The 19,706-nt window shown below is 43.4% G+C and overlaps 1 protein-coding gene across 1 annotated transcript in view; it reads left to right on the top strand.

Moving 5' to 3' along the window:
• The window catches only part of DRD3 (dopamine receptor D3), a 42,625-nt gene extending 25,639 nt beyond the window's left edge, over positions 1-16,986 (top strand). Inside the window, exons 4-7 of the mRNA XM_036351051.1 lie at positions 4,315-4,457; positions 11,719-11,915; positions 15,339-15,621; positions 16,779-16,986. Coding sequence (XP_036206944.1) covers positions 4,315-4,457; positions 11,719-11,915; positions 15,339-15,621; positions 16,779-16,975 — 820 coding nt within the window. The 3' untranslated portion in view covers positions 16,976-16,986. The remainder of the gene's footprint in view (positions 1-4,314; positions 4,458-11,718; positions 11,916-15,338; positions 15,622-16,778) is intronic.
• Positions 16,987-19,706: the final 2,720 nt, after the last annotated feature.

Below are 19,706 nucleotides of genomic sequence, written 5' to 3'. Positions count from 1 at the left end.
TTCAGAGGCGGCCCTGGGCTGGCCTCCTGCTGCATCCAAGTCCAGCCCTGCCCTGCCCGTGCCTGTGGTCGGTCATCTGCGATCGATTTAGGAGGAGATCAGAAGCTGAGCAGCCTGTTAGGTGGGAATTCAGGGCCCCTGCAGGGCTCTAGGAACCAGGGGGCTGAGCTCTGCCTCCCTCCCACTGGGCCTAGAGAGGCCCCAGGTGAGCAATGAACTTCTCACCCGGCGGAGCTGGCGGAGTTCTTGCTGCATTATGGTGCCCTCCGATGGCGGATTCCGGAACAGCCTCTGTGTCTCAGTCCCTATGGGAAACCCTGGAGGCAAGTTTGGGGGCCTCATTTATTCTAAATGTTTAATCATGTTTAAAAAATAATTAGAAAGGAGTGTAATGTAACCATGGTAAATGTAGTCTCATCTCTCACTTCTTACCCAAGTTAGCCAGAAGTTAACAAGGTATTTTCCCTAGTGCAGACTTTCTCAAACTTGTCTAATCATCAGGTGCACTTCCTTGCTTGTTAAAAATACACATACCTGGGTGCCACTCCAGAAACAATCAAAATACCCAGGGATGTGTCCTGAGAATAAGCATTTTAACAGAACCCCCCAGGCAAGTGATAGAATCCAGTTCACTGGGCAAACTCCGCTCTGGGCATAAGTACAAGCCACCCTTCAAGCCACCTGAGGACACCCTTGACTCCACAAGGCCTCAGAGTTGGGAGATCTGGCTCTGCCACGACCAGTTGTGGGACCGCAGGTTCATCATGTAGCCTCTCTGTGTCTCTGACTCCAACGTTAAAATGGAGCTAGTGTTCCCTACACTTGCTGGCTTATTAAAAATTAACAGGAGCCTGCATGGAGTTACTAAACATTAAAGCATGTTTAGGAACGTACGCCACTCTCAGTGGTGTGCTTGGAGCCGGCTGGTGATGGCTAGCAGAAGCGAATGGGCAAAATTTTAAGAATTTTTTGAGCCGGTTATTGAACCTTTGGTGTATCTTTAAACAAGTAAGGTGGGAGATTTGTACCATGGAAATTGACAAATGGTACAAACTAGGGCTTTCTTTACCCAGAGAGCCAGTTGTGGGCCATTGAACGGCACACCACTGAATGTATGGGATAATCAAAGGACATTGTGTAAATGGAAGGCCTGGGCCTAACCGCTGGTCTGGACAAGAGGAAGTGGATCATATATTTCCTTCCCAGCCCTGACAGCTGCTTCCCTATAACAGCTGCAGGACTCAAGGCTCCGTCTTCTCCAAGGTGCCTCAGCAATCAGTGCTAAGGGCCAGACTGGGGTAGACATATTTGACTTGAAGGCTCAGCTCACTGCCCCAGCAGGGTCTGAAGTCCTGAGAGGGTAAAAGGCCTGGAGGAATGCCTGGTGCTACTTGCCCTGCTCCTTCATCACCAAGTTAGGAACTCAAGGGAAGATTCGCAATGTATGTGCATCAGAAGAGACCTGGGTTGTCATGGGCCTCCCTTAGGGTTAGTGGTGGGATCTTAATTTAATCTTATTAAACAAGGGCCTCTATTTCTACCTCTTGAGAAAGAAGCCACTTCTGTCACAGACCATGGTGGCACCATGGTGCCAAGATCAAGTCCTGCAGAGTCTGACTCCATCTCAGTCCTCAGAGCTGACTCTCAAGCTGCTTTTGGGGAAATACAAATGTTGACACATGAAGGCCAGATACACAAAGCAGCTGATTCAGGAACATATAGGAGGAGCATCAGGGAGCATTATTCCAGCCCCTCCAGCCAGAGGTCTGTCCTTCCCTTCCTCAGCCAAAAGCCTGGGGTGCACAGAGGCTTAGCACCTCTGAGCACTTCCTGTCTGCATCTGGTCTCCAGGTTCCCTGGAAGCTGAGAAAACAAAGGAAAAATGAGCATAAGTAGACCCAGCTATATCCATTAGATCCCTTGGGCCTGGCTAAGATTAGAATTGTTCTCTTATAGGGAAGGAGGCCTTCAGGATCCATGAGGAAATCAATCAATAGCTTTTTGCTACTTGCTTCAGGCAAGGACCTATGGGGAATAGCAAGGCTATAAGATGATTTGAGCCATCAAGTAACTTAAATCATATGGGAACTACCTTCACCAAGAGGCAAGTTCAATAATAAGGCAAGACAACTGCATGCAGAAGAGCTACATGATTGATTGGCATAGGAGTGCAATGTGTTCAGAGTTAGAGGTCTCTGTAAGATGAAGAGGCCTGGGAATTTTGGAGCGCTGATCAAGAAGGAGCTCCCCAGGGAAGAAGGGATAATGATTGGACTAAGACACCAGTCTCTTCTGTTGCTCTGAAACAAATTGTCACAAATGCACTGGCTTAAATTATGCCCATTTTTTAATCTCACAGTTTCTGTATGTCAGAAGTCTGTGCATAGTGCAGGTAAGTGTCCTGCTCAGGATGTTACAAGGCTGACACCAAGGTGAGGGCTGGATTGTGTTCTCATCTGGAGCTTGGGGTCCCCTCATTCAGGTTGTCAGCAGAACTCAGCTTCCTTGCAGTTGTAGCTCAGAGGTCCCCACTTTCTTGTGGTTGTCACCCAAGAGCTGTTCTCAGCTCCTGGAGGCCTTTTGCTATTCCCTGACAAATGATCTTTCCCAAACTTGACAGTTTGCTCCTTTACAGACAGCTGGGTAATTTCTGGTGCTTTTTTAAAGCTCTGTATTCAGGAAGGGCCCCATTCTTTTTAAAGACTTATCTGGTCAGGTCAGGCCCACTGCGGATAATCTCCCTTTTGATTACTTCAGTCTCTTGATCAGTAATCGAATCACGGGGGCAACATTATACTATATTCACATGTTCAATCTACATTCAATGGGAGAAGGTTCTACAGGGATATCATAATGGGTAAACTTACAGGACTTTTTTCCTTCTGTTTAAAATGTCCTTCCCTTATCTTACCACACGGCCAGGTCCCTCTTACACCTCTCATTTCCCTGCCTGGTCTATGTTGGTTTTCCCCTTCTTTACAGCCACCATCATTCTCAAACATGTCACCCAGCTTATTTCTTTCATGATACTCTTCATTGTATACTCACAATTTTTTGGTCCATCTCTCCACTCACTTCCAAGTTCCATAAGGACAGGGACAATGTCCCATTTGCACATCTCTATATTTCCAGAATAGGGCCTGGCGTATGGTGGGGACTCAAAAAACACTGAATGAAAGGTTAAATGAATGAGTGAGAAAATTATATGTAGGGGCCAAGGGAGAGGCAAAAGGCCTGAGTATTGGGTATAAATGTCTTGAAGAAAAGCAGGAAGTAGGACCAGATTAAGAAATGTCGGGAGGTAGGCAAATCTATTTTAGATAACTTGAGTTTGAGATGCCTGTGGAACAAGTGCCCAAGTAATAAGTCCAACAAGCAGCTGGAAATGTGTGTGAGGAGTTGCCATAGGAAAGACAACAATGTCCCACACGAATAAAGAATGGTACTTTGACCATGTAAAAGTATGTGCTGTAGACTGAAGATTTGTGTTCCAAAAGTGACGGTATTAGGAGGTGGGGTCTTTGAGTGGTGATTAAGTCATGAGGGTAGAGACCTCATGAATGATATTAGTGTCCTTGTAAAAGAGACCCCATTGAGCTCCCTCACCCCTTCCACCATGTGAGGACACAGTGAGAAGACAGCCATCCATGAATTAGGAAGTGGGTCCTCACCAGACATTGAATCTTCCAGTGCCGTGATCTTGGACTACCTAGCCTTCTGAACTGAAAAAAAAAAAAAAAAAATGCATTTGTTGTTTAAGCTTCCCAGTATATGGTATTTCTTATCTAGCAGCCCAAACAGCATGAAAACTGGATTTTACTGCATTGGATAGTGTTCCTCTCTATTTTCAATATCTCTGTTATTTGGAATAGTTGTCCCTGAGAGAGTTAGGATTTATACTAGAATACAAGCAGGGATAAACATCTACTTGGGCACAGTTCTGTCACTGTCTGAGAACTGTGGGATACAGTAAAGCACACACCAGCACCCAGGGTGTTCAGGGCTCAGGGTGGTGAGTCCAGGGCTCAGATCTGCTGGGCCATCAGTCAGGACTAAATGAAGAAGCTCTCCAGCACCCCACTGCTGCTATGCTAACTGTTCATTCTTTCTCCCTTTCTCTGATCGCCCCACTTCAATGAGTTCTTCATCTATCTTATCTCAACATTTCTACTATTTCACCTTTTCTCTCTTTCTCCATCAAAATTATTTTTCTCTTGCACATTTACCAACCTGATTATTTTTCTAGAACCTCCTTCAGCTTGTCTCCCCTGTCCCTTCTCACCAAGTCTATCTTATCCTTCCTACCTTTCACAGGTACACTGCAGTGGTCATGCCAGTTCACTACCAACACGGCACGGGACAAAGCTCCTGTCGGCGTGTGGCCCTCATGATTACGGCCGTCTGGGTACTGGCCTTTGCTGTGTCCTGCCCGCTCCTCTTCGGCTTTAACACCACAGGTAACAATTATGGCCCCACTTCCAAAACCCATGTGACTCATAGCACATGTGAGTGGCTACAAGCGGTGCTTAGCCCTGAAATTACTGACCTTTGGTCAGTGTACTTTGTAATCAAATGAAGATGCTGTAGACTGCAAAGCTTTGACCTACTTTGTTGGTTATAATAAAAATATAAAGCAAACTTCATCAATTATTGGCACAGGGATAAAATTCTGCCCCTATTAATGAAAAACCTGGCTTATTCCTATTTTGAAAGAAATGTCATTGTATTCATTTGAAGAAATGCACCAGTTAAAAAACGAAGCCATATTAATAATTTAGGTGAGGTTTGCTAATGAAAATATTACAATTCATAATTGACTTACAGTGCAAAGTAACACGTAAAAGCCCTCAAGTAGGACATACATTTCTAATTTTTGCTCAGTAAGAATCATTTCTAGAATTTTGGAACTAGTACAGATCCCTAAGTTGTTGATGGTTATATTTCTTATATTTTAATATACAAAAAAATTCTAGCCACGATGGTTGGCACATGGTACAACTTCTTCTGGAAGGATGGATGGGTGGATGGAAGGATGGATGGACAGATGGATAAACAATGTGTATATCTGAGATATTTGAGATTTTAGACATGACACCAGTCCAAATTTACACCTCATATGGATCAGTGCCCTCTTGTATATTCCATGTCCATCTTTTGGCCTCAGAAATTTCATGTGTTGAACAAAAACTATTTTCATATAGGAAAGCTATAGGTATTGGTGATAAATACTGAGTCTTTACTAAGAGAGAACTGATTGACTCTTTTTCTAATGTTAATTTGGATTTCTTATTTTGTCCATTTGAATTGGTTCATTCAATTCCTACTGCGTTCCAGGTTCGTGCTTTCTAGTATATGTGTACAAGTCACATAGCTAGCTGTGTGTTTAGGTGTTATGCAGACATTCTATGTAACACATTACATATAAATACAGGAAAATTCTAACCTATAAATAGTCTTCAAAGAGCCATTTTCTGGACAATGATTTAGAAGTCAAAACACATTTAGAAAGACAGACAGAGACTCGAGTCAAAACAACTAGATTCAAACTCCAATTCTACTACTTACCAGCTGTGTCTCCTTGAACAAGTCACCTAACTTTTCTAAGTGTCCTTATTGATCAGTTTGGAATAATAGTGTAGTGGAGCATAAACTTGAACAAATTCAAATGTGTAGACTCAGTCTGTATATTCAGTTAGGAAGATTTCAATGTTTGCTGTTATATATGACTTCCTACAAATAAGCCCGGCAACTTCATCTCTAAAATTACACGGTGCGTTTGAACTCTTTAGAATGTATCATTCATTTTACTTATTACTGTTCAGAGCTGTAATCAAATCATGTATCTTTATATGTGATTCAGGGGATTTTTCTAAGCAAATTTCAACTCTATAATTTTTACTTTACTCATTCATTGACTTTAGAATTTAACCCTACATATGATATAATTCCACTTTACCTCCTTCATAGACTTTTTTACAATTAAATGAGGATTAAATTGGGATAACATAGATAGACGTGCCAGTACATACCAACTGTTCAAGGTCAGGCTTGTTTCTCTGCCACATTAAAGGTTAAATAGCCAAATTATTCAACAAATATTTGCCTGGTTAACTCAGGATGTTCCTAAAATACGATGTTATTATCTTTGCATTACTCTTTACCATGAGTTATTTTGTTATTTTCACTGAATGACACTTTATACACACAAGTATATATGTACACACATACACACACCCCAAAGTAACATTCCCCAACATGATGATAGAGACTGACTGGCACTAAAGTACCAGTTTTGATGAGTGTTAAGTATGCTTTCTTGGTAAGTCTGATAACTAAACCACCTTATATATCTTTGTTTCAATACAAAAAATGCATTCTAAGTTGGTATTTTTAGCAGGGGGCACTCACTACCACTGTTAGACCAAGGCACTGCTTAACCGTCCCCTCACCCCCTCCCCGGTCAGCAGCAAATCCCCACCAGCGTTTGCAGGACTAGGTAGGTCCTCTTACTTATTCTTGGAGACTGGTGGAGGGGTCTTATTCATTCTCATACACACAGGCACACACACCCTGGTAAGAGTTAAAACAGTCTCAAAATCTGGCATTAGAGGTCTCAGTTAATGTCAACATCTAAAGTGAAGAAGAATGATGAGCTCATTGCAGTGTTGTTGCCACCAAGGAGATCATTATTTTTCCAGAAACAAAACTCAGAAAAAAATCCTTCCAAAAGGATTTTCAAATATAGAATTGAGATGGTAGAGAATGTCCATGACTTAGTGTGTACACTCTCACTTCTCTCCTAATCTCTCACTCTCTCTTACCTTTAAGATTACTAATAAGGCTATGGTAAGCCCTCCACTTATTCATATCTTATGTCAAAGTGTTGGGTCCAGCATAAGACCACATTAGACATTAGCTAATGGTGGTGTTGTTGTTGTTGTTGTTACGTATTAGGAATGATTTCTGTGCCTCAAAATTTAACTATGTACCTGTTCCAAGGAAAAATCTGAACAGTTGTAATTCTGGTAGTTATAGAGGAGACCAGTTGTCTCATCCAAAAACTCGGTTCAGGGATTAGTGAGCAGAACTCAAGGCGAGAGTCCCAGCATCCTTCTCGGCCTCAGTCTGTCCTTCACAGAACGGCATCATTATTTTGATAGATGTGGGTTCCTCCAGCACCTCTTCCATCTATAAGGAAGTTCCCAAGGCCATTCAAAAGCCCAATATAAATGACTTCTCTCAGCTATGTTTTTCTACTCTCTCTGTGAAAAGCAGAGGAGAAAGGGGCAGGATACTGCAATAACACCTGGTATTGGAAGTAAATAAGCTTTCACTAACAAGTGAAACACAAAAGGACATTCTGACAGAGTTCTTTCTTTTTATGAAATGGGCTGCCATGCGGGATTGTGAATTGTCAGAGAACAGAAGGGAACGAAAAGTTGAACTTCAGTTTCTTTCAACTTGGAGTTGCTACTATTGACTGAGGAAAGGTCAATATGTATTTCTGGATGTACATTTAAGGCAGGGTCTTGAGTCATAGAGAGTTTCAAGGCTGTGGGACCTGGCTGCCCAGCGTTGCCCCTGATCCCAGCAGAGGCCCCGAAGTCTAGCCCAATATCACACCATCAACAGCCCCCAACAGCAGTGGAGCATGGAGTGTTGGTGCTAGAGAAAAGCATAAAGATCCCTGAGTGAGCAGCCCACTTCTCTCATTTCATAGACAAGAAAAATAACTAGTATTTAAATTTTTGCTAAATCAGATAACTATTGTGTTATAAAAAAATTCTAGAGTGAATAAGCAATAGCTGGTAATGAGGGTGTAAGAAATCTTCAAGGGAGAAAAAACTTAAAGCTGAGAAAATCCTATCAGGTAGCTTAACTTTTCTGCGAAACAACGACATGGAGGAGTGCAATTATTCGGTTTTAGCAATATACGCCTCACCTGACCTTCAGAGCACTGGAGCTGGGAGGAGTTTGGTTGAGAAGCACAAAGTTAAAAGAATAGTAGGCTCATTCTAAAATCAGACTCATCAGGATCTCCTGCCTTTGCAAACAAGTAGAGGATAGACCTTTCGATGAACTTCAAGTCCATTATCTCTCAGGTCAACCTGCTTCTGGCCTTGCTGCTCACATCACTGTGGGACCAAGTTGCCAGGCTAGCCCACAAAAGCCTTTTAGACTCATTCGCAAAGCTACTGAGCGTTTTATCACCCCACACAGTGCCTTGAACACAGTAGGTGCTCCATAAAATTATGTTGAATGACATAATTCCTCCTTCTTATCATTTCTTCCTTAAATGTTGAGATGAGGTGGGCTAAACATCTCAGTCTCAGAGAATGAGGAGTAACGCCCGGCCTCCCCTTTATCCTCCAGTCAGTGACTCTATGTGTTTCTGTAAAGTGCTCATCTACTTTGCGCACTTGTTCATCATTCATGTATTCATTCAATAACTATTGGGGTGACCGCACAGTACTGTGTTGTTTTTTAATTCTTTATTGTTGAAAGTTTTACATATGTCTCCTTTTTCCCCCATTGACCTCTCCCCACCCACTCCCACCCCCAGCACATGCCCCCACCCCCATATTGTCTTTGAGCATAGTGCTGTTTTAATTAAATAATTAAAACAAGGTACCTCCTGGGGCATCTCCTGGAGAAGCCACAGCTCCTGTGAAGGCCTCACTGCCCTCGCCTCCTCGGGACTCAGCAGAAAGAAGCTTCCAAAATTGCTGGTGTGGGGCCTTACTCTACCCTGCAAATAGGACCTACACCCAGGTCAGACCTGGTGGGGACTGGAGTAGGGTCCCACTCGCTGGCCACTTGCCTCCTATGTCACTCTGCCTGCTGACAGTCCTCCCAGGATTCGGGGAGAGGCTGCCAAACATGGTGTGAGGGCAGGCAGCAGGGGAGGAAGGATGGGATGACAATGTAGGATCAGTGATTATACATCAGGGCCTTCATTGATTAGAGACCCTGAAATCACTACATGCTCTCTTCACTCTGTTTCTTATATATATGCTTTCACTATTTTTACTGCAAAAATAAATATCTGCACATGATAAAAGATAAGGTGTAATGGGAGACATATGCATACTTATAGGGATCTCTCCCTTCTACCCCAATTGCTAATTCCTTCATCTCCCTCTCTAGGAGCAAACACAAGTACATACACTCGGGCATGTGCACATGCACATACATGTTTGTGTGTATGTGTGTGTATCCATTTTTACACAAACAGAAGCACAATATACCTACTTTTGCTCCTGACTTTTTAAAAGTAGTCATTAATATATAGAATTTAGAGGTCAGCCTCCCAGAACCAGAGGAGGGTGGAGAAGGGTAGAAGGTATACCTAGAGGGACAAATGGAGACTATCTAGCACACCAAGGAGGCAACAAGGTGAATAGCAGGGACGTAGCCCTGCTACCCCTCTAGCCCACTTCTTACTAGCAAAATGTGCTGAGGTGCCTCTCATCATAAATCATGGTCAGACGCTGATGACAGGAGAGCTCATGGCTGTTTAAAAGTTCAGAAGACCACCTGCTGCCACCCTATTCCTACCTCTGACCCCAGCCCCCTCAGGCCAGAAGATGCCAATCTGTGGCCACTGCTCAAAGCTTCATGAGCCATTTCCTGAAGTTCACTGACACCGGCTTTGGTAGGATGGTACTAATATGACCTAAATTTCATCCCCTCCCCAGGAGAATCGGAGAATTGGCGAGTAGCTCATGAAGATTCTGGTGGCGGCGCTGTAGTTAAAATCCTCACTAAGCTCTGAGCACTCTTTTTGGTTGTTTGTTTTAATTCTTAGCTGTTACTTCCTCCCCGCCTCCACCCCCCAAACATTGTTCCCTATAAGTCTCGCTCCAAATTTCTATTCCAAGTGATCCCATCCCTTTTCAGTTTAAAAAGCTCGGAGGAGGTAAAACTTAAATAATAATAGTAAAGACTAAATAATAGTTGCCATTTATTTTCATTTCCTCTATATGATGCAATATCTTTTAGAGATACTGAAACTGAGGCTTGGCTAGTTAAGTAATTTCTCTAAGATCACACAGTTAATAAATGGCATACCTGGGTCTCACACCTTGGCTGCCTGCCCTCTGCTACCTCAGAGACCAAGAAGCAGAATGAGGGGCCATGTGGCCGCAGCCTTCTTCCTGCCAACTCACACCTGAGTCTATATCTTCTGAGACCAGATTTGGGTTGGAGAATGCCCAGCTCTTTATGAAGATTGGCCAGGTGTACCAACAGCTGTTGCTGACAGCGCTGAACAAAGCACAAATATGCCATACCCCACTGGTTAGAGGGAGGTGGAGTGTCCAAATCACAGAAAGAAGATTGGTTTGGGGGTCAGAGTGGCCTGAGGAATGTATCCTAGCTCCACCCTTTTCAAGCTGTGTGATGTTGGGTCACTTACTAAACCTCTCTGAGCCCTAGTCTGCTCATCTGAGAATGAAGTCAGTAAGAGCACCTGTGTCACATAATGTTTCCATAATGATTAGGTAAGATAATGTGGATAAAGCCGTTGGCATATCACCTGCCAGGTGTTAGTTTGCTTTCCATTTCTCTTTCAAGAGGGGCAAGCTCCAGGCCCTCTTCTGGGCATTGGAAGAATCACAACATCTGCTAGTGATGAAGGCAAAGCTACAAGGCCCTCCCAGGAGGAGTGGCAGGTGGCAGGAGCATTCCCGAACATAGAACAGAGACAAGGACCCTCCTCAATTCACATTGTCCACAATGACCATATCCTTACTGGTCCTCTTCCCATCTCACTGCTGGCCGTGGCTAGAATTCCTTGAAAAATCAAATGCCTGTCTCATATTCAGCCACCACCTGCCCCATATCCTGGATTCAAAATGGAGACCTGGCATTCTCAGCAAAGAAGGCTTCCTCCATTCAGTGCCTTCAGCAAGCCTTTCAGGCCTCCACTCCACAAGCCCCTTCCTGGGGCTGCACCCCTCCCCCAAGCTTCTGGCTCGTGGCTCGGTGACACTCGCCCCAGCCTCCCAGGCTGCATTCCTCCATGGCACTTAGCACAGCATATGGAAGGGATCATCTGTCTGTCTAGACCCGTGGTTAGCAAACTGCAGCTCTCGAGCCACATGCGGCTCTTTGGCCCCTTGAGTGTAGCTCTTCCTAAGCCTTAGGAGCACCCTAATTAAGTTAATAACAATGTACCTACCTATATAGTTTAAGTTTAAAAAATTTGGCTCTCAAAAGAAATTTCAATCGTTGTACTGTTGATATTTGGCTCTGTTGACTAATGAGTTTGCCGACCACTGGCTGTGAGCTCCTTCGGGGGCAGACACAGTGTCATGCCCCTTCACAGTCCCAGTGTCTGGCATGTAATCATTGATTTTTTTAAGTGAACTGTGAGCAACACAAAGCTACATGAGACCTCCTACCCTCAGTGAGCTGACAACATAGCAATCAGGACCTGTGTGCTAACTACACAAAACAGGCAAAAGTAAAGAGTTGTGAGGCACAAAGGAAGACAGAGTTGCTTCTGAATAACAAACTCAAGTAATCCTCCTAGATGAGGCAGCATGTGAACTGGGGCACCTTGAGGGTGTAGGTGGGACCGGGAATCCCTGTTCCTCCAAGCTCCGTGTGGATCAAAGGGTGCAGATACCACATGTGGTTTGGGGCCATATTTTGTGCTCCCCATTGAGGTCTCATATTTGGCAAACTGCTTTGCTTTCTCCTTTTCTGTCACAGGAGACCCCAGTGTCTGCTCCATCTCCAACCCTGATTTTGTCATCTACTCTTCAGTGGTGTCCTTCTATCTGCCCTTCGGAGTGACTGTCCTCGTCTATGCGAGGATCTATGTGGTACTGAGACAGAGGAGACGGAAGCGGATTCTCACTCGACAGAACAGTCAGTGCATCAGTGTCAGGCCCAGCTTCCCCCAACACGTAAGCATGTGGGTGGGGCAGAGGGAGGACAGCACCTGACTCCGTGGCCTCCCAGCCTTGTGTCCAGCAGTGAATGTTTTTGCCTGAACTGCCACTTTGGAGACACACATCTGACCCCCACCTTCTAATCTGCTGGTATTGGCTCTGCTTTAGAGATAGTAAATTCAATCCAAAAAGTTCATTGATAGTCTTTCCTAGAGCACATCTTACTTGGGAAGATGTTAGGATAGTTTCTAAACATGTTCTGCTTCCCTTCAAAGTCTTTCATTGTCCCCAAATGGCCAGAAGTTCGGATGTCACACAGGGTTCAAAGTTTTAGTGTGACAATTGCATCATGCGCTTCTAGAAGGTTCCTGAGATGGACTTTCCGGCAAGATCACTCATTCCAAAAATTATTGGGGTCCATCAAAGTCTCCTTTCTTTACTATGTCAGTCCCTGTATCCAGGCATTGACAAGCTGGTAGACTGGGATGCTGATGATGCATTTTTGGGGTCTTGTTAGGCTCTGACAAGGAAGATTGTTGCCTCAACACTTCCAATTTCTGGGGTTTTAAGTTCTGCTTATCCCAGTGCCCAGTGTCAGAGTAGTTTACCCACAATGTACCTAAAGCATGAATGGAGACATACCAAACACTTGAAATCTTACAGGGAAGGGACGGCAGGAACATTATACAGCCTCTGCCTTCATGGAGCTTGGACTCTAAACAAGCAAATAAGCACACCTCCACCCAAAGTTAATGAGCAGCCCAAAAATGAGTGAGATGTTTGCCAAATGTTAAGTGAAGACAACTGAGCCCTCAAATATTGAATGCCTTTGAAGTTATGAGAAGAAAGAGATCAATATGCTCAGGAAAGAGGTTTAGAGACAGAGTAAGAACTGAATTTGATCTTTAAGACATTTGGATGTCTAGATCAATCTGAGTGGAAGTCGAACTTTCAAAGTTGAAGTCCCAAGGCTTGAGTAGAACAAGAATATTGGTCCTCATGAAATAGGAGGTCAGCATTGGAGGATGAGGATATGAACATACTGTATTTAAACCATTGTCATCTATATGGTTCAACTGTGTAGAGCTTAACCTACAACTATTTCTCCTTCAACCTACCCTAGTCTTCCTGTCTTCGGCTGCACCCCATTCGGCAATTTTCACTAAGGGCCAGATTTCCATCAGATGCCACAGGAAAAATGGTAAGTAAACCACACCTTTAATTACAGGAAAAGAATAAGAGATATTTTCTCAAAGATCCTGGCTTGACTTGATTCCATGTCCATTCCAAAATAGAATCTAGCCCAATCCCACACTTGTATCTACAATATAGAACAGATCTGAGATCCTGCCTGATTTGAGCTTCGGAATAAGAATCAGCAAATGACACTCAAAAAGCATATGGCTATTGGGTGAGATCCCAATGACTGGAGTCAAAGACTCTTGGAAAGAAAATAGGATTCCACCGAGTCTCCTATCTACCTACTCCAGGACTTCTGTGAGGATCAAATGAGATGAGGCACTGGAAAACGCTTCACAGACATTTGGTTAAAGTGTAAAATGTTTGCACCTGGCTATAACGCAAGTTGTGTTCCTGGGCTGAAGAAACTTCAAGGAGGCTAGTAGTCGCTAGGGAGAGGAAGCCGGGCATTGCTACATGACGTCACCATTTCCAGGCTGGGCTGGGCTGTGCGCTGCATTTTGCCCCATGGGGTTTCAGCAGCATCGGCTGTGATTTGGTAGGGTGTCGCTCCAGCATGATTGCAGGGCCTGTGTCCCACTTTAGCAAAGCCCAGCGTTGCTTTGTGGGTGACAGGTCCGTTTATTGTTAAATAGCCTGTTGCTAGGGAGAGGAAGCCGGGCATTACTATGTGACGTCATTACCTGGTGCCCACAGCCACTGTTTCCAGGCTGGGCTCATGGCCAATCTTATTTCATCTATACCCCCACTTACATTCACATAAACTCATTGGATTGTTAAGAAGCATTTCAAAATACTTTGTAAGACTCTCTAAAAATATTTTGTAAAAAAAAAAAAAAATTTGCGCCATGGGGTCTCGGCAGTGTCAACTGCGATTTGGTGGGCTGTCACTCTAGGGTGGTGGCTGGCGGGGCCTGTGTCCCACTTGGGGGAAGCCGAGTGTTGCTTTGTCAGCATCAGGTCTGTGGTGCCGTTTCTCTGTACATGGCTAGTACATGTCACGGCAGCTCCTACGTTGAGCGTCTGTCCCTTGGTGGCCAGTGCACATCATGGAGACAGGTTGGACAGTCGGACACTTAGCATATTTATATATATAGGTATCCAATATGCAAATTTTTCTCAATTGTCTCATAAATTTTTTATAGTTGATTTATTTGAATCAAAATTCAAGTAAGATCCATATTTTGCAACTGGTAAATGTTACTGTTGTCATCATTGCCATTTATTTGTTGAAGAAACTGAGGAGTTTGTTCAGATTTTGTTGCTTACATCTCAGTGGTGTCAGTTAACATGTTCCTCTGTGTATCCTAGCCATTCTAACGTAAAAAGGCCAGGCTATAATCCTGTGCTCTCCCCCTCCAGGGATGACTGTGATTCTCACACGTTGTACATGTGGCAGGTACTTTTAAGTGTAGAGTCAGAAGCAGATTTCACTTACCTTAACTTTCCATGGTCCAATCATTCTCAGATGCGCCCTCTGCAGGTTTTGTGTGTGTGTGTGTGTGTGTGTGTGTGTGTGTGTGTGTGTTCCAATAAATTTTTATTCACCAAAACAAGTAGCGGGCCAAATTTGACCTGCAGGCTATATAGCCTGTCAATGCCTGGCCTTTATAAATCAAAGGGAAAAAAAATTATTGCACTATTATTGATCAGATCATTAAAATGTGTGGGGAAAAGATATATTAGCAATATTTGCATCATAAATTGATTATCTGACGATAACACATTTTTTCTTTTTTTATTTTTCTTTAGCAATTAAAGTATTACATATATGTCCTTATCCCCCCATTGCTCCCCATGCCCCCCCAGTCATGCCCTCACACCCATAATGCTCTCCAGTTCCATGCATGCCATTACAACAGTATGGATGGAACTGGAGAGCATTATGCTAAATGAAACAAGCCAGTCAGAGAAAGATAAATATCACATGATCTCACTCATTTGTGGAATATAATGAACAACATACACTAATGAACAAAAACAGATCCAGAGACAGAGAAGCATCTATCAGACCATCAAACCTCAGAGGGAAGGCAGGGGAAGTGGGGGTGGGGGGAGCCGGTAAGGAGGAGAGATCAACCAAAGGACTTGTATGCATGCATATAAGCCTAACCTCTGCAGGTTTTACACAATGATGGATTCCCCTTCCTTCGTTGCCTCCTCTTTTTCTTTCAGGGGCATTCAGAAGATAAGCAATATCCCCAGAAATGTCAAGACCCTCTCTTGTCACACCTGCAGCCCCTCTCCCCTGGCCAGGCACACATGGGGCTGAGGCGTTACTATAGCATCTGCCAAGATACAGCCTTCGGGCCACCAGGCTTCCAAGAAGGAGAAGGAGAGTTGAAAAAGGACGCGAGCACTCGGAACTCCCTCAGCCCCACCATGGCACCCAAGCTCAGCTTAGAGGTTCGAAAACTCAGTAACGGCAGGTTGTCAACATCCCTGAAACTGGGGCCCTTGCAACCTCGGGGAGTGCCACTTCGGGAGAAGAAGGCAACCCAGATGTTGGTCATTGTGCTTGGTGAGTTTGGATCAGGTTGAGCTGAGCTGAGTTAGGCTGAGTTGGGTTAGGCTGAGTTTAGTGCAGCTGGCAGAGGGTTAAGGTCACCACATTTGACAGAATTGGAAATCCAATGACGGCTATATTTATAAATGTTTATCATATGACTGAAAAGGGTTTGTGTATAAATGTTAACTGGTGGAAATTGCAAGACCTAGGCCAAAATTTATGAAATATGAAACTTAGCAGGACACCTTATCAGGCTGCTCTTATCCATTGTGTTTGTTGTCTATCACATGGACTTACAATAATGGATAAATTAAATAATAAGTAAGATAATGACTAAGTAAAAGTGTGTGGTATTTACCAGATATTTAACAAATGCTTACTCTAAAATATTAAGTAAAAACAATAGGGATGCAAAAAACGATGGTTGTGTGGTATGATAAAATCTAGATTATATGAAATACAGAGAGAAAAAACCCTTAAAATTAATTCACCAAGATGTCAAAAGTGATTGACTTTGCGTGGTGGGTATTTTTCTCCTTTCTACTTTTCTGCATTTACCAAATTTTCCATAATGTATAAAATCAGAGCTAGTTTTTATAGTAAAAAAATAACTTATTAAATAAATATTTATTTATTTAAATTTAAAAAATTGAGAAATCACAGGTACCATATAGAGTGGAGGTCATTCATCCTCTTATCACTGACAAACCACGCCTCCTCATACCTCAGGGACTGAATGAGAACCCCTAGAAGTAATCTCCTCAACGGCAGGAATTGTGTCAATTGTGTCTTTAGGGTCTTCTTTCCTGTCAGTGCCTAACATCAAGTCTTGATGGATAGATATTAAGTAAATATTTGGTTTAAATTAACAAGTAGAAAAAAACTAGTAAAGAACTACCTAAAAATCAAACTAGAAAATTGATTTAGGAACAAAGACCTAAGATAAATCAAAGATATTTTGATGTTTTCTCATCAAAAAAAAAAAAAAGAACAAAAGAAAAAGTGGCTAATCACACCTACTTCACAGGGTTGGTTTAAAAATTAAATGGGTATGTAAAACTTCCTGCATGGTAACTGGCATAAAGGAAACAAGCATGAGTCATTTTCATGTTATAACAAAACAAGTACGAAAACCTGTGACCCAGTTTTTCTCTCCCTTTGCGACCTAGGGACCTTCATTGTCTGCTGGCTGCCCTTCTTTTTGACCCACGTCCTTAATACCCACTGCCCAGGATGCCACGTGTCTCCGGGGCTTTACAGAGCCACAACGTGGCTGGGCTACGTGAACAGCGCCCTCAACCCTGTGATCTATACCACCTTCAACACGGAGTTCCGTAAAGCCTTCCTCAAGATCCTGTCTTGTTGAAGGAGAGGAGAGAACACCTCCTATGTCTACCTTCAGCTGCCATGCCATTGGGCCACTGGCCAGGGCCTGCTCCTAAAGACTCTGCCATGACCTCTGGCATGTAATAGGAAGAAGATTGCTGGAGCCAGGATGTCTCTGAGTGGCACATGCAATCAACTGCTTCCTGCAAAACAGAATGGTCTACCTCCCCAGCTAAAATCTGACTTCGTCTTGGTAATCTTCAAATGGTTGGAAGGCCCCTGAGTGATAAGCAATAATTCAGAAAGATGCTGATAAAACGTGACTCTACGCATACACATAATTATCATCAGAGGCATGATCCATTACAGTGAAGGAAAAATGAACAGATCTCATAATTCTCAACTTGCCAGGAGTCCTTGAAATGTCAGCCAGTGAGCCATCTTGCAGAACAGACAGCCTTTCTTCCTTCAAACCTCTAATTCACTGTCAGGCTAACCTTGTACTGATATGAGCCCACTCCTTTTTGGTTATTCCTTTCATTCATTGTATCCTGAAATATAATGGCAAGGCCAATGCTGCTACCTCTTTATGGGATCTGTAGAGACATCACTCACCCTGAAGGAGATATTGTCCCACATTGGGACCTAAGCTTCATTTCAAACCTCGCTGCCCCTGTATTTTAGCTCTAGCTATGAGATCCTTTGATTCCATCCACTTACACTCAAAGAGTCTCAACACCAGAGTAATTCAAGATGGGGGTGTTAAGTGAAAAAGGAATGACAATCCCACTGTAGTATTGTTCTTGAACCTTGTGGTTCAGAACATGCCTTAGATATGCTTTTCATAATGCTACAAGGTTTTCCTCCCCAGGCATCTCCATCTCCTGTGTAACAGAGACCCAGTACTTTCAGACTCTAAAACTCATTAAGTATTAAGTGTCTGCAAAGTGCCTGTTACCTCCCAGGTTCTGCATATATGACAATGAATAATACAGATCCTGTCCTCAAGGAGTTTGCCACCTGCTCCTGTGTTTGCCCATTTACTTGTAGAAGAGGCTAGGGACTCACCTAAACCACAGAGAACCTCGGAACTGAGACACCAGGCAGGGAAGCTGTCCAAAACCATCACATGGACAGTCTTTGTAAAGCCCTAGCACAGATCCTAAACATCACCATTCCAACAACTAAGATTAAAGGTATCCTATATAATAAAAGGCTAATACGCAAATCAACTGAATGGCAGAATGACCAGTCACTCTGATGTGCATTGACCACCAGGGAGCAGATGCTCAGCGCAGGAGCTGCCCCCTGGTGGTCAGTCTGCTCCCACAGGGGGAGCACTGCTCAGCCAGAAACTGGGCTCACAACTGGCGAGCGCAACGGCAGTGGCAGGAGCCTCTCCTGCCTCTGTGGCAGCGCTAAGGATGTCTGACTTCCCACAGGGAGCGGGCCTAAGCCATCAGTTGGACATCCTCTGAGGGCTCCCAGACTGCGAGAGGGTGCAGGCCAGACTGAGGGAACGCCCCCTCCCCCCAAGTGCACAAATTTCGTGCACCAGGCCTCTAGTATAGAAAATAATGTGTAAATGTCATTCAAATTGCATTTAGAAGGAACTTGAATATTCTCATCATTTACCTTTTCACCTTCAGAAGCTATTATTGATTACAGAATTAACATATAATTTGTAGATAATTTATGAAATGTTATCATCCAAACCTCAAAAAATTTACTGTTAGTATTAGTGCATAGGCATGACATACCTGCTGCAATGCTGTTAAACTTTAAAGTGCACCAGAAATTTACAAGGTCTCCAAGGCGTCCCTTTCCCCTTTCCTCTAGCCCTTAAGTGTACAATTCAGCAGAAGGAAATATTTGGTGAGTCAGTTACCTGTTACTCCTAAATGCTTTTAATGCCAGCATTTTTAAATTTTATTCTCTATAACAATGTGTATATTGTAACTCAGTTAGCAATTCTGACTTGTGCTAGTTCTTGTACCTTGTGCCATTTAACTCTGGTTTATGGTGCAAGCAGAACTGGGGACTGAAACAATTAAATATCTGAAGAAATAAAAGTACATGATTCCTAAGTTTTTCCACATAAAATCAACAGCAAACAGGTTGGACAATGGAGTAGAAGATCACAGAATTCCATGTCAAAATCAGAGTTCTAGGATAGAAACATAAACAGCATTAATATTAATAGATTTGTGAGGAATTATAGCAATTATTTATATCCTCTTTCTGCATCAAGTCATACCCTAGTGATAACCTTAGCAAGATAAACTCCATCTGCAGACTGAGGCAGAGGAAATTTAAGAAATTCACCCCAAGTCACACACAGCAAGTGACAGAGCTGGGATTCAAATATATTTCTATCCAATTCCTGAGCCCATACAATTAAGCACTTCCTCCCACCATAGAGATAAAGGCATGGGAAGAAACAGGTGGGAAGAAAAAGATGGAACAAGATCCCTGGGAGAGCCTCGCTTTATTCCATCTGCCTCCACCTCTAGGCTTTCCTGAGAACACAGCCCAAAGGTTTACTCTCCCTTTCATGCCAAGTTCTGAAACAGTCAATGGGGAAATCCATAATCTCTTTTAAAAAATATGTTTTTATTGACTTCCTAGGGAGAGGGAGAGAAACATCAATGATGAGAGAGAATCACTGATCAGCTGCCTTCTGCATGCCCCTTACTGGGGATCGAGCCTGAAACCCAGGCCTCTGCCCTGACTGGAAATCGAACCCTGACCTCCTGGTTCATAGGTCAATG

This window comes from Myotis myotis, unplaced genomic scaffold (genome assembly GCF_014108235.1).
Source record: "Myotis myotis isolate mMyoMyo1 unplaced genomic scaffold, mMyoMyo1.p scaffold_m19_p_2, whole genome shotgun sequence".
In the NCBI taxonomy this organism is placed as follows: Eukaryota; Metazoa; Chordata; class Mammalia; order Chiroptera; family Vespertilionidae; genus Myotis; species Myotis myotis.
Note: the sequence above shows the minus strand (reverse complement) of the source record. Positions and strands in the feature narration are given on the sequence as shown.